Source organism: Rhincodon typus, chromosome 9 (assembly GCF_021869965.1).
Source record: "Rhincodon typus isolate 14 chromosome 9, sRhiTyp1.1, whole genome shotgun sequence".
NCBI lineage: Eukaryota > Metazoa > Chordata > Chondrichthyes > Orectolobiformes > Rhincodontidae > Rhincodon > Rhincodon typus.
The window spans coordinates 51845554-51860534 of NC_063340.1; the positions used below are offsets into that span (position 1 = coordinate 51845554).

The window sequence follows — 14981 nt, forward strand, 5'->3', positions numbered from 1 at the left end:
CCCTACAATCTTCTGAGGCATTTGTATACCTTCAACGTAGGCCTCTAGAGTTTGCCCTTTTTTAATTGCATCACCATCGGTGACCTTAAGTGTCTGGACCCAAAGCTCTGGAATTTCCTCCCAAAACCTTTTTAGTCTTTCTTTACTCCTTTTAAGATGCTTCTTAAAGGAGCTTCTCTTCTGGTCATCTAATATTGTTTATGCAGCTCAGTGTCAAGTCTTATTTTCCTTTATTCTTTCATGAGATTTGGGCATCACTGGCAAGGACAGTCTTTATTGTCCATTCATAGAGTGGCTTGTTAGGTCATTGAAGAGTTTACCACATTGCTATGGTCTAGAGTCACATGTAGACCAGACTGGGTACAAACAGCAGATTTACTGAAACAGATGAATTTTTTTAGGTCATGGTCACTGTGACTACCTTTTAATTTCAGATTTTAACTGAATTTAGTTCCATCAGCTTCCCTCGTGGGATTTGAACCCATGTCCCCAGAGCAAGAGATCATAGAATCCCTGTAGTGTGGAAGCAGGCCATTCAGCCCATTGAGCCCACACTGACGCCCCAAACAGCTTCCCACCCAACCCACCCACATCCCCGGCCCTATCCCTGTGACCCTGCATTTCCCATGGCTAACCTAGCTAACTTGCACATTCCTGGACACTATGGGGCAATTTAGCATGGCCAATCCATTTAACCTGCACATCTTTGGACTGTGGGAGGAAACTGGAGCACCCAGAGGAAACCCACGGAGACAATGTGCAAACTACACTCGGACAGTCAGCTGAGGCTGGAATTGAACTCGGGTCCCTGGTGCTGTGAGGTAGCAGTGCTAACCCCTGAGCCACCATGCCACCCTGGTCCTCTGGATCACTCGCCCAATGACATCATGACCATGTCCAATGACATGCCAACAGTGAAGCACTTTTGAATGTTTTATTACCTTCAAGGCACTTTATGAATGCAATTTGCTTTATTGTTCAATAGGAGGTAATTAAGAAGGTACAAGTATAAATGTTAGTAAATGGTATAAAAAGAGTTAATTTAAAATAGATGTAGGACAAGGAACACCAAACAACACAAGTGAAAAGTAACTTTGGGATTGTTTATCAGAAGGTTTTCTTCGTAGAGTGATCAATACCTGGGATAGCTGTCTGAACAAGTGGGCTAGCTGTTATTCCTCAAATCATTGAAGAAAAGCATTATGGAATGTCAGGCTCCCGAGTGTCATTATTAGTGAATTGAGATGTGCCAAATGGCCATCATCTGTATATGTGATTCAGTAGGCTCTACATCAGAGGAGAAAAGTAGAAAATTCTCTTAAATCAATTGATATTATTGTTCCAGTTTGTTTTCTTCACGTTAAAATGTCCTTCATTACACAATAAAGCCTTATCTTTAATATTCACAGCTGAAATTAACAATTGCTGAGAAGTGGCATTAATAACAGTTGTATCTCCTGTTTCAGTTCATTTCCCTATGATCAGAGAGGATCAAATTTTGACAGAAAACCATTCTTTCTGATGTTATCAACAATCACTATTTAAATAAAACATTTTTAAATAAGAAAATTGTAGTAATAGCTCTACAATAATTGATTCTTTTCGCTTAGAAATGGGATTTGACAGTTTATTTAAGGTTATGGGAAGTTGCTGTGAAGGAGAGGATATTCTTGGGCATTCTAAGAACAATAGATTTGTTGTTTCTCTGAAATGAATAGCTGTTCTTCCTCTTATTTGAATTAGACAAAGTCGAACATTGGAGATATATGTGATACACAGTAAGTAATAAAAATCTCTCTTAGTCTCTTAACTCATTTGCTTTCAGTACTTTTGGGGAAGTATTGATATCTTATTGGGAAGTGTGTAGTTTCTTCCGTTGCATGAAAATATTTTTCTTAAAGGACAGGTGGAACTCCTTCATTTGAAAACGGAACCTGCCTCACCATACTGATAATCATGAAATGTTTTACTTCAACAACAGTCTTCCTCTTTCAGAGTTGACATTGAATTTTTTTTGGCTCATACTCAAACTTGCATTTATATAATACACCCACTGGCAAATTTGCTTTAGTACTGAGTCTGTGTTACTTAACTCATTCACACCTAAGAATTTCTGGAGTTTTCTGAAGCCTCTGTGTGACTTTGATTATTGGGGTATCTTATTGTGTTTCAAGAGACTTCAGTGCAAAATAGCAAAATGAACTGCTGTCAGCAAGCACAGTGCTGATTTAGTTAATATTTTTGTTGAGAATGCCATCAAAATCCTGAGTTGATGTTTGTTGAATGGTGTCTTCTCACCAGCACATTTCCAGAAATAAATGAGAAGCATTGTAATTAATGCTGCTTTGTTAAAAATCAATAGTGAATTCTGATGATGCTACACAAAAGGCACCTGATTTGGCACTTATGAGCAAGGTGGTATGAACTGAATTAAAGTACAGCTGAAATTCCACATTAACTAATATATCCTAAATTAATCAGTTACATGAGGCAAAAAGCCTTGTACCCATAGAGTGTAGGTATTACCTTGTGCCCAAAGCATTTGGTAATGCCACATTCTGAAAACCCCTTTTGCTGCTCATAAGCTCAGCAACTAAAGCAAGGTATTTCATGCTGTCTGTCCAATTTATTGTCAATAACACACAGTCAGTATGGCCTTGATTTTAACCTGTCACATCCAATCTGCCTGCTCTCAGCCACCATAATTCCAGCAGTAGTTCCGTTTCTGGAGTCCTTGTTAAAAGCATGCAAGGTCTACTTAAGATTCAAAAGTTGCAGAGCAACATAAGTGTAATAGACACCACAGCTTGATGTTAAACATTCAGGAAGTGAATGTTCATGCTCTGTGTTATTTGGAAGCAGAAATATGAGAGGAGAAGCTGACCAACCAAAATTACCAATGTAAGTTTAAAAGCCTTACCTCTGTTTGAATCTCTAGGGTGCCAGGAGAAACAAGTATGTTTCTACCAGGCTCCTGGATGCCCTTGGGCTCTCCCAGTTTTCATCTGGGATTCCTCAGTCTTGTCATTCCTAAATTGAGCACTGCAAAGAAAGAATCCCCAGTACTTGCTGATCTCAGATTAGACTGCAAAGATGAGTGATATATCATTTGGAAATGTTAGAATCTAATATGATGGTTGTAATACCATAGGGTTTAGAAGCCCAAAATATAGTCAAGCAGAGTCAGCACAGCTTCATGAGGGGGAAATTGTGCCTGACAAATTTATTAGAATTCTTTGCGGAGGTAACAAATAGGATCAATAAAGGGGAAGCAGTAGATGTAAGATGTTTGGATTTCCAAAAAGCATTCGGTAAGGTACAACACATAATGCCAAATGAGAACCCTTGGTACCCGGTTGTTGAGGGAGGAAAGTTTGATATATTAGCATAGACAGAGGATTGATTAACTCCTAAAATACAGAGTTAGGATAAATGGGGGCATTTTCAGGATTGCAATCTGCAGCAAGTGAAGTGCCACAGGGCTCAGTGCTAGGGCCACAATTATTTACAGTATGCATTAGCAGCAAGTGAAGTGCCACAGGGCTCAGTGCTAGGGCCACAATTACTTACAGTATGCATTAGTAACATGGATGAGGGAATGTATGTACTATAGCCAGACTGCAGCAAGTTACAGCATAGAGGGATTTGTAACCCACATGCATGAATTACAAAATGCTAGCATCTAAGTTCAATGAGTAACAAGGAAGGCAAACAGCATATTGGCCTTTATTTAAGAGGGAATGAGTATAAAAAGAAGGAAGTCTTGCTAAAACGATACAAGGCCCTAGTTATAGAGTCATACAGCATGGAAACAGATCCTTCAATCCAACCAGTCCATGCCAAATACAGTCCCAAACTAAACTAGTCCCACCTGCCTGCTCCTGGCCCATATCCCTCCAAACCTTTCCTATTCATGTACTTTTCCAAATGTCTCTTAAACATAATTGTACCCACACCCACTTCCTCAGGAAGTTCATTCCACATGTGAATCGCACTTTGTGTAAAAATAATTTGCCCCTCATTGTCTTTTTTTAAAAATCTCTCCTCGCCTTAAAACTGGGCTTTGCCAGTCGTGAAATCCCCCATCCTATGGAAAAGACAATTACCATTAACTCTATCTATACCTCTCATTATTTTATAAACTTCTATAAAGTCACCTTTCAACCTCCTATGCACCAGTGGAAAAAGTCCCAGCCTGTCCAGCCTTCCTTCATAATTCATACCTTCCATACCTTGCAACATCCTGGTAAATCTCTTCTGAACCCTCTCCAATTTAATAGTATCCTTCCTGTAACTGGGCAACCAGAACTAGACACAGTATTCCAGAAGAGGTTTCACCAATGTCCTGTACAACCTCAACATGACTTCCCAACTTCTATACTCAAAAGAACTGAGCAATTAACATAAGTGTGCTAAATGCCTTTTTAACCACCCTATCTACCTGTGATGCAAACTTCAAAGAATTATGTACCTGAACCCCTAGGTGTCTCTGTTCTACATTAATTGTATAATCTCTAACCATATTTGTTACAGAATACTGTAAACAGTTTTGGTCCTGTTATTTACAGAAAGATACACTGGCATTGGAGGCAGTCCAGAGAAGGTTCACTGAATTGATTTTTGGGAATGGATGGATTTTCTTATGAAGAGAGTTTGTGTAGGTTGGGCCTGTATCCATTGAAGTTTAGAAGAATGAGAGAAGACCTTACTGAAACACACCAAATAAATTTGGAAAGATTGGGTCCCCTTGTGGGAGAGTCTAGGACCAGATGGCATAATCTTAGAAAGTGCTTGCCTATTTAAGACTAAGATTAGGAATTTCTTATGAGGGTGGTGAATCTGTGGAATGCTTTACTGCAGAGCTGTCAAGGTTGGTTGTTAAGAATAGTTGAAGCTGAAATAGATTTTTAATTGGTGAGGAAATTGAGTATGGGGAAAGGGCAGGAAAGGAGGTGAAGTTTAACAGATCAGCCATGATCTCATTAAATCGTTGAGCAGCCTTGATGGGCCAAATAGCCCACTTCTGCTCCTACATCTTATAGAAACCCAATGTTGGGAGACTTTCCAGGCCACTGCTGTGCAGTATTGCTACAGCCTCTTTAAACAGGCAAACTCCAGGCAGTGAATCTGCAGGGTGTCTGGTGGTAGGCCTGGAAGTTTTATTTGAATTGAATCCTCCCGTAAAGGTCAGCAGAGTTCACTAACTATCCGATACCCACCTCTCTCAGCCTCAGTTTATTTAGAATCTTACTCAGTGACAGAGCAGGTTTAAGGGACTGAGTGACCTACTATCCCTATTCTTTGTTTCTCTTGCCCTGACCATTAAATGAGTTAAAAACTATAAACCAGGTATGTTAACCAAAAGGTTCAATCATAAGCAAGGGCAAAAAAAGCAGCTATCACTGGATTATAGAAATAATTAAACTTTGAGAGATGTTTCTGAAATCTATTATTCCTGGCAAGATGTGTTCAGAAAATCATCTAATCAGAATATTCTGATCTGTTAATGGTGAGTAGTCGCTTAACTTCAGTCTGTTAATTTTATTAAGTTGAAAATCACCAGCTAGTCCCCAAGACTGTCCCGTTAGGCGTTTCTGGGTGCCCACGTCATCTGAACAGCTAGCTGTAAAGACTTACTAATCCTAAAACTATGATGGAATTAAACTAACATGAAGAGAAATGATTGCCAGTCATAATATTCGTTGTTTCAAATAGATTATTTTCAAATATACTGCCTCAGTGTGGTTTTCCATCTCTTCAATCAACAAGAGCTTATATTTATAGAGTTTTTAACATGGTAAAATGTTGTTTCATAGGAGCATTATTAAACAAAGTTTGACATTGAGCCATTGCCCATAGAATAAAAGGCACTGTGACAACATCGATATGAAGTTGGCTGAATGACAGGCACCAAAGAATAGTTGTGACTGGTCACTTCCCAGACTGGAAGACAGTGGCGCTTTCAAAGAGTTGATGATAGGGCCACTGGGTTTTTCCTGGAACAAAGGATTTTGAGGGGCCGTTTGATAGAGACATACAAGATTAGGACAAGTTTGGAAAAGCTAGACAAGGAAAATCTGTTCCCGTTGATTTTGGATTGCTGCATGAAGAGCCAGCATAGTTTAGGGCTAAATGGTCTCCTTCTGTATTGGAAGTAACTGTGACATGCCAAGATGCATAAGAAGCATTATAAAACAAAACACAACACTGAATTGAATGAGGAGATATTAGGTCTGATGACCAAAACTTGGCCAATATTTGAAGTAATGTCCTAAAGGAAGAAATGAAAGTAGGTTTGTGTAAGAAGGGAGTGCCAGAGCATTGGGCTTAAGCAACTAAAGGTATGGTTTCCAGTGGTCAAGAGATTGAAACCAGGGGTGCCAAGGAGGCTAGAATTAGGCAGATATGTCGAAGTAATGTAGAGCTTGAGAATTCTGAGGTAGGGAGAGAGAAAAAGCCACGGAAGGATTTGAAAACAAAGATACAAGTTTAAGATCAAGGTATTGCTTGGTTGGGAGCCATTGCAGGTCAGCAAGAATATAGAGGCAAGAATTAAGTCATGGACTGTGCTCCTTGTGCTGTTTAGCAGCTGTTGTAGGAGGTGATATAGTTCTATGAACCGTTCCTTTGTGAAATGGAAGCTTGTTCCTGATCAAGATATAGATTGGAGACATGGTCCCTGCAAACCCTTGGGGACTAGGGTTTTCTAAGTAGACTTTGTTTTTCTTCCTTTGTGTAGAGCTTATCGTGTATGAAGCCTCAACCCTAGCACCCCACTGTTTTACTGATCAAGAGGAACTGCAGCCACAGCCCCATAACAAACAACCTTTCCATGAACAGTCAGGACACTCCTCTGTCGTCCTTATCAGGATTCAGCCGCACACCCTTCCACAAGCTTTGCAAGACCGAAAGTAAATGAAAGCTCCTCAAGTAGCCCAAACTGCTATTTTAAACATTTGTTTACTGACACACGTTGATACTGGTGTCTATCGTGTATCATCTATGAGATGTACAGCAACAACTCAACAAGGCTGCTTTTATAACACCATCCAAACTCTCAACTTCTTACGTAGAAAGGACAAAGGCAACAGATATGTGCCAGCATAACCATCTGCAGCTTTCCCTCAAAGTCTCTCATCGTCCCTACTTCAAAATATATTGGTGTTCCTTCACCATCACTATATCAAAATCTGGAATTTCCACCCTAACAGTATTGGACTGCAGTGGTTGAAGAAGGAGGCTCTTGATCACCTTCCCAAAGTCAATTAGGAATGGGCAATAAATGCTGGCCTAGCCAGCAACTGTCTTCTCAATATCAAATAAGCAAATAGAAAAGTTGGATCACTGACTCTTTAAGTAACACTGGACGTGATAGCCCATGCAGCTGAACATGTCTAACTGGCACTGGTTGGGGTGCAGAACACTAGACTTGGATGGGCCAAGTTTGCAGAAGGTGCATCCAACCAGCTCCAGAGGCTATTTGACCTCTTGAAAGTTTCTGATGCGAAGTCCACTTGTATTGTGCAGTCTGTCCTGGATGTGGCGAGCAGTGCCCTGCTGTCATTCTGAGGACCTTTGGCATCTACTAGTGCGAGTGTCAGCAATATTTGGAAGCCAGGTTTTGCAAACCTCATCATTTAAGACAAATATTTCTGGGAAGTTCTTGGAGAGTCTTAGGGCAGTAAATTCCTTTTGTATGAAATTAATAAAGGAAAACGGACTAAAAATACATTAGTGTTAATTCTATAACCACATTGCATACCTTATTCTTTTCCTTGATGTAATAGAGCAAAATTATCCTTTCACTTCAAAGAAACAGTTCTGCTAACTAAACCAAACTAATTCGCTCAGACATATTTGAGCCTTATGTAAATAAAAGTCAGTATCTCACCTAATAGGGCAGTTAAACGATTTGATTTGTGGCGCAATGGGATAGTTTTATGCCTGCATGGGTGCTTAGATATTACTTTTCCTTGGCTAGAATCCAGAAGAATAACCTGCATTTTAAAACAGTAGTAGGCCACTCAGTCCTTCAACTCTGCTGCTCCATTCCAGTTCATGGCTATTCATCAATTTTAGCAATATTTATCCATGTTATCCCCTTATCACTTGAACCTATATACTTACCAAGCACTGTTGTGAGATAATGGTGCGCTGGTAAGAAGCGAAACCATTGCAGGATATGCTTTGATAAATTCACTTGTGAAAGAGTGGTGTCGAACAAAGGCTGTCCCTTTAAACTAGGCAACAGAGGAGAGGCATTGGAAGACATTGTGGTTGACTGTCAAATGCTGCAGAGACATTCAGGAAAATGAGCAAGATATGCACCATAATACAATCATGACAAACGTCATTTGTGATTTTGATTTAGGGACATATTAATGTTATTAGCAGGGTCTGATACCCATTACATAGATTCAAATATGGAGTTGCGGGAAAGGTGGACACTTTCAGAGTCAACACTACTTTCAAGAACTTGGAGAAGGAAGGTACAATTAAGATAGTGATAATTTGCAAGAGTAGAAGAATCAAAGATTTATTTTTTGAAGGGGACCGTTTATGGTAGCTTTGTATGGGAGCCATTTACAATACCAGCTGGTGTGAAGGCCATGTGGAAACGTTGTTCAGCAGGTCAGTGTGGACAAGAAAGCAGAAGATGGATTGCATGAAATAGATGTGCTTGGCAATTGGGAAAGAAAAGAAGTACAGCTTTGTGATAAATGAGGTGGGAGGCACTTTTGATGAAGGTTCTGGGTTTTTGATTTGAATTATTGTTGTTTCATGTACTGCGATACAATGAAAAGTGATGTTTTGCATGCTCTACATGAAGATCATACCATACAAAGTGCATCAGGGTAGCAGAACAGAGTGCAGAATTCAGTATTGCAGCTGCAGAATAGGGGCAGAGAGAGAGATCAACATTAACATTTGAGAGGTCTGCTCAAAAGTCTGATAACAGGGGAAAAAGCTGTTCTTGAATCTGTTTGTTTCAAACTTTTAGATCTTTTGCTGGATGGAAGAGAGTATAAATGGGGTGATTATGTTGGTTGCTTTCCTGAGGCAACGGAATGTATAGCTGGAGTAAATGGATGGAAGGCTGGTTTGTGTGATGGACTTGCATGTGTTCATGACGTTGTAGTTTCTTACAGTTTTGGGAAGAGCAGTTGCCATACCATGTTGTGATGCACCCAGATAGGATGCTTTCTATGGTGCATCTATAAAAAAAAATTAAGAGTCATTATGGACATGCTGAATTTCCTTAGCCTCCTGAGGAAGTAGAAGCATTGTTGTTCTTTCTTGATCATTGCTTTGATGTGGGTTGACCAGGACAGATTGTTGGTGATCATCGCTCCCAGGAACTTGACGCTCTTGACCATCTCCACCTCAGCACCATTGATGCAGACAGGGTCGCGCCCTCCACGCTGCTTCCTGAATTCTATGACCAGCTCTTTCATTTTGCTGGCATTGATGGGGAAAGTGTTGTCTTTACATCATGCTGCTAAGCACTCAGTCTCTTTGCTGCATTCTGTTTTTCATTGCTTGAGATCTGACCTCCAACGATGGTTTCATCAGCAAACTTGTGAATGGAGTTGAGGCGGAACTTGGCCACGCAGCCGTGCGTGTATAGGTAGCTGATCAAACTGATTAAGCCAATCTTAATAACATCCAGAAGGTTTTTTGTTGTTGACTGTGAAAGGACTGGAATAAGGGAGAAGGGTAGCAAAATCAATGTCTGCAGAAAATTAGACAAGGCATCAGCCACCATTATGATGCAAAAATAATTTTATTTGGGTATAAGAGTCTTGTAACAATACCTAATAAGATCTAGACAGGAACTGAATTAAAGCTATGTGTTAATGTATAACCTCTTTTCCACACCTAGAGATTGGTGGGATCGCAGAAGAAACTGAAGCTTGTGACTGGTGGAGTCTTGGTGCAATTTTATTTGAACTCTTCACTGGAAAAGTGAGTAGAGCTGGGTTGGGAACTGCATTGCATATTTGAATTTTCAATTATGTCTAAATAATATTCAACGATGGCGGCTGATTTTCTTTGTTGCAGCCTCTGTTTCAGTGCCATCCAGCTGGAATAAATACGCACACAGCTCTAAACATGCCAGATCACATGTCGGAGGAAGCCAGATCAGTAGTGCAGCAGGTAATCTGCTATTATAATTAAATTCTGCAGAATAGAATTATTAAGGATTTATACTTCAAAGCAGCAGTTCCTTTTTTGTTCTGCATAAATGGAGGAACTGAGTGGGGGAGCGAGAATGTTCCTTTCTTTTCATTGCAAATTTTTTTTTTTTCATTGCATTTATTCTGTGTCAGGAATTTTCTCCTATCTTCTCTGTCCTGAAGGCAGAGACTGACGGTGGGTTATAATACACTGGCATCAGTAACCTTACTGTACTTCACACAAGGGGTCATTCCTCATGTGTGAGTCTACATGTGGAATAGGAGCTGATTATCTGATGATGAGGAGATCACAGCCAAGGCTGCAATTGCAAAGTTTCTTGGAGCAGTTACTGGATAACAATCTGCCGTGACCTTTATTTCCTTCCATTCCAAACCCGGAATAATTGACCAAATTGAGATCAGGTACAGCAGGCCAGGGATTGAATAGGAATGGCTAACTTCCACAGTGCTCCATCATGGGGATTCTCCAATTTGTGAAGTGGTCTTCTTTTTTATGATGCACATGTGCGAATGTAGATGGAAGACACTGGCCAAGCTCCTCAATATTGACAGTAGTGAAAGCAGACCCCTTCATAAATTCAGTCGCCTCTAATCACTTTCCAGCTATCAATATTAACTGATTTCAGCTGAGGGAATGAGGAGGGTTTTATAAATGGTCTTAGTTACCCCAGGACAAACATTAGCTGTGAGAAGTTTAAATATTGGTGTCTTTAATTTTGCACCCGAGATGGAGGAAAATTGTTGGATAACTTTTAACAATAACAAAAGGTGGATGAAGTTTCCTTTCGGTGTGGAATAACCTGTTTAAAATGGGGTTAAACCTTGACTGGGACATTTTTGTATCAAAAGAAAGATGAAAACATCTCTCACAGCTTCAGGATCCTGAAGTGCTTTACGCCTCATTAATTAATTTGCAATGTCATCATTGTCGCAGTGTTAAGGAAAGAGTCAGTCTGTTGATGCACTGCAAGCTCCTTCGAACAGCAATCTGAAAGCGACCAGATCAAGTGTTTTAGTGATTTTGTTTGGCTAGGAGAGAATTCCTTTATTTGCTTCAAAATTGTGCCTTGGGATATTTTGCACCCACCTAAAAGGGCAGATGGAATTGACATCTCAACCAATAAATGGCAACTCTGACAGTGCAGTGCTTCTTCAGGACTAGACTGGATTGTTAGCTTGGTTTACGTGCTGAAGTCTCAGCAATGGATTAAATCAAAGACCAGAGTGCTGTACTGTGGCCGATGCTACAATGAAACATTTAATTTATCAACTTGAAAATCTTAGGCATGGCTGTTCTAAATAAATTTCATTTTCCTCAGCATGCAATACTTCTAACTATTTAGCTCTAATTTTCTGGTTTTATTATTCAACTTTCAATTGAAGATGAGCATTTTTGTTAAAATGATTTTGGTAAATCCTAAATGTTTCTTCAATGGCAAATTATATGATCACAAGAAAATTAAAATTGTAATTCCTGCCCAACAGTGCCATGCATTTAAACTAAACGCAGCAAAATTAGGTTAACCAGAAATGCGCTATCCCTTCTATATACTTCCTTAGAATTAAAAAAATTGTACAAATGCATTTATTTGATACCAGTTTCAGGTAATTTACAAATGGGGCTGCCTGAGCTACCGTATCCTGGTGATTGAAGACTAATAAAAAAAATGACGGCATTGATTTTCCACCCACTTTACAGCAAGAAAAACAAGTTGTACTTAACCCAGCTGCTAATGAACACTTATAAAGATATGGAAAAAAGTTGGATATGCCATCTATTTAGTTCTGGTGCTTATGTTTCTCTTTACAGGCTACTCCACTTAAAATTATGTTGTTTAATGTATGGATTTAGCACCACTAATTTCTGACTTTCATTTCCTATTCAGAATAATATGTTCTCCTTATAGCTCTTAGGTGGAAAGCACTGCTGTGGCTTTTGAATGCTTAAGTGCGTATCAGCTGATTAGTGATGTTTTCTGTTTTATGAGCAACTGGTAAGAAAAGTAAATTAATTAAGAATCATTTGCTACTATCTACACAGTTCAGCATAACAGCAAGAGTGAAATGTCTAATCCCACTGTTAGTGTTAAGAGCAACCTTTGTGCTGGTGTAAATTCCTCCTTGGTCTAATGTGAAATTGGTTATAATATGATGCACAATGCATGGAAAAGCTGTAAATCTTTTAGTTTGTAATGCACATAATCGAGTATTGAAGGTGGACTTAATGTGGCTGGATTTGAAGTGTTGATAATTATATTAATGAAAAGAGATGGTATAACTTCAGATACAGTGATGACTGGATTTATCTGCACTGGAACGTGCTGCCTGGGGAAAGAATTGCTGATGAGGGTACAGAACAAAATAATATAGAAATAGGAAGTGCAACATTGTAGAATCTTTTGTAAAAGTGCTGGATGCAAAGTTTGAATCAAATGACTGGACTTTTTAAATGGATCGGAAGCATAATCTCGTGCATTCTCCACCTCTTATTCTGATGTTTGTACTGAAAGCCTGTATAGAGAAAAGTGATCAAAAGCAGCACTTAGCAAGAGTAAGTGCAATTAATCCAAATCAATACCCTTTTATGAAAGGCAAGTTATGCTGTAAAAAATCTATTAGATCTATCTAATGACTGAACAGAATAGGTGATGATGGTAAGCTGGTGATTATTGTGTTTCTTATCAGTAGAAAATATAGAATCTGTCATAGGAATCTTCCTGATGAGTGAAAGCCCCTGAGATCCAAAACAATAGATATCAATTGAATTAGCAGTCACTAGATAAGGAGTGTCCTAGATATCAGTTGCAGCAATTTCATTTGGAGCAGTGACAAGCAAGGGGCGTGAAGAATTGGTTTTCAAACCTTCGCCAGTCACTTATGATCATTGAATAGGACCTCAACAGCAGTATTGAAGCTGACTATCTAGTTGTGTGAAGAAGACAATTCCAAACAAATGGATGCTGCTCAGAAAGAAATCAACAGGAGAGGGCACATAAAATTTAAAATGTGAATTAATTCATCTACGTGGTAACTATTATATACAGTAGACAATGTGATGAATTGAAGTTCATTGAAAAATATTGGGTTCATTGAATTGACCAATTGTGGAAACATTTTCACTCAGATATAAAGGACAGTATGCATAGACAGATCCTTATAGAATAAGTCCAAGCAGACTAAGTTGTTATTATAAACCATTAAACTTGTATTGCCCACTGTTTCATCAGTGATAGAGGTAAGGATGATAGTGAGTTGTAAATCAGATTAATTTTGAAGTTATTGGAACTATTCAGCAAAAGAAAGAAAAGGGTATTATTTAATCGTTATCTCCTGAAAAGGGTGACTGGGTTCAGTATAAATATAGAATGCATATATTCAGCAGCATCTGTAACAGAATCATTTCCACTACAGGATCACTGTGATACTTTTGTTTTCCTCATCTTCAGCTTTTGCAGTACAATCCCTGTGAGAGGCTTGGTGCTGGTGTATCAGGTTTTGAAGATATCAAATCACATCCATTCTTCTTTACATTGGATTGGTCCAGAGTAAAGAGGTAAAGAACTCATGCGAAAGAAACGCCTCCATTGCAGCACTAATCAGGATTGTACTTCAGGGTGCACGCTGAAAGCCAAATCCCAGGGAATGAGACTGCCTTTCCACAATTCCGTTAGTGAACTGTACAAATGCAATCGAGCAACTTGAATTTTGATGCATTATTTTATTGTGTTTATGTCTGCATTTAGGCACTTGAAGTACTGCATTCTAGATCATGTTGCAAAATCTGGAGTTACTCCATTCTGTGAATAAATGTATATGAGATAGGAAAGTCCAATAGGACTAGACAAAACATTGCATTCTTTATGTACATAATTCCTATTTATTATAGAACATAGTTTGTGGTGCAGTAACATATTGGATTTAGCCTGTCACTAATGAAGGTAATTTCTGTTGACTATTGTTACTAACTACTGTTCTTATTACATGAACCAATTAATTGCAGGCTATGGATTGGAACCAACTAAATAAAATGGTTTACAAATTACCTGCAATGTAAGTTTGTTTCTTTCTAAACAATTTAATGTACTTTTTTGTAATAATATAATTTGAATTCTTGATCAAAATATGTTTTAGAAATTATCCACACCTCACCATGACAAGACAAATGTAGTTTTCACACAGAGATTAGCAACCGTGTTGAGAAGATACCATTATTCATGGAGTCAAAGCAGTTAATGTGAATCCATAACTACCTGTGAAGGAGGAATTCATTGTAATGTATTATCAGCACTTCTCAGAATTCCTGCTTCTATGAAATCTACAAAGTTATAGAATGAAATGTGGAATGTTGGTTTATTCAGGTCTCTGTTCAACACTGAATTTTATTTACTATCAAGTCTTTATCATTTTATATCAGTGTACAACTTTATAGTGTCTAGAAAATGAAACTCTTTTTTCTAACTTTTGTGGGAGATGTAAAACTCATTATGCTGTGATCTAAAAATGTATTTTGACACTACCTCCTGAAATGAAACATCAGTAGCATTCTTCTGGATTCTCTATCCTGTCTGAGTAAGATTACTGATTGGTGCTATCATTATGAATTGTATGTTTTCAGCACCTTCATAGTGTAAAGGAGAGACAGACCCATCAGTCTTGGATCTGAATCTAATTTTAAAAAACCTGTCTAACTTCCTCCAAAATGTCCCAGAACTATCAAAGCGCCTTTTGAAAAATAGTATTTATTGGTGATGATGTGGTGTTTTAATAATTACAATGTCTCAT

At 38.7% G+C, this 14981-nt stretch overlaps 1 protein-coding gene across 1 annotated transcript in view; it reads left to right on the top strand.

The window, feature by feature from the left end:
* rps6kc1 (ribosomal protein S6 kinase polypeptide 1) overlaps nt 1–14241 on the top strand; it is a 182266-nt gene extending 168025 nt beyond the window's left edge. The window contains exons 9-11 of the mRNA XM_048600985.1: nt 9884–9966; nt 10063–10158; nt 13646–14241. Of these exons, the coding sequence (XP_048456942.1) occupies nt 9884–9966; nt 10063–10158; nt 13646–13756 (290 nt within the window). The 3' untranslated portion in view covers nt 13757–14241. The remainder of the gene's footprint in view (nt 1–9883; nt 9967–10062; nt 10159–13645) is intronic.
* The last annotated feature ends 740 nt before the right edge of the window (nt 14242–14981 follow it).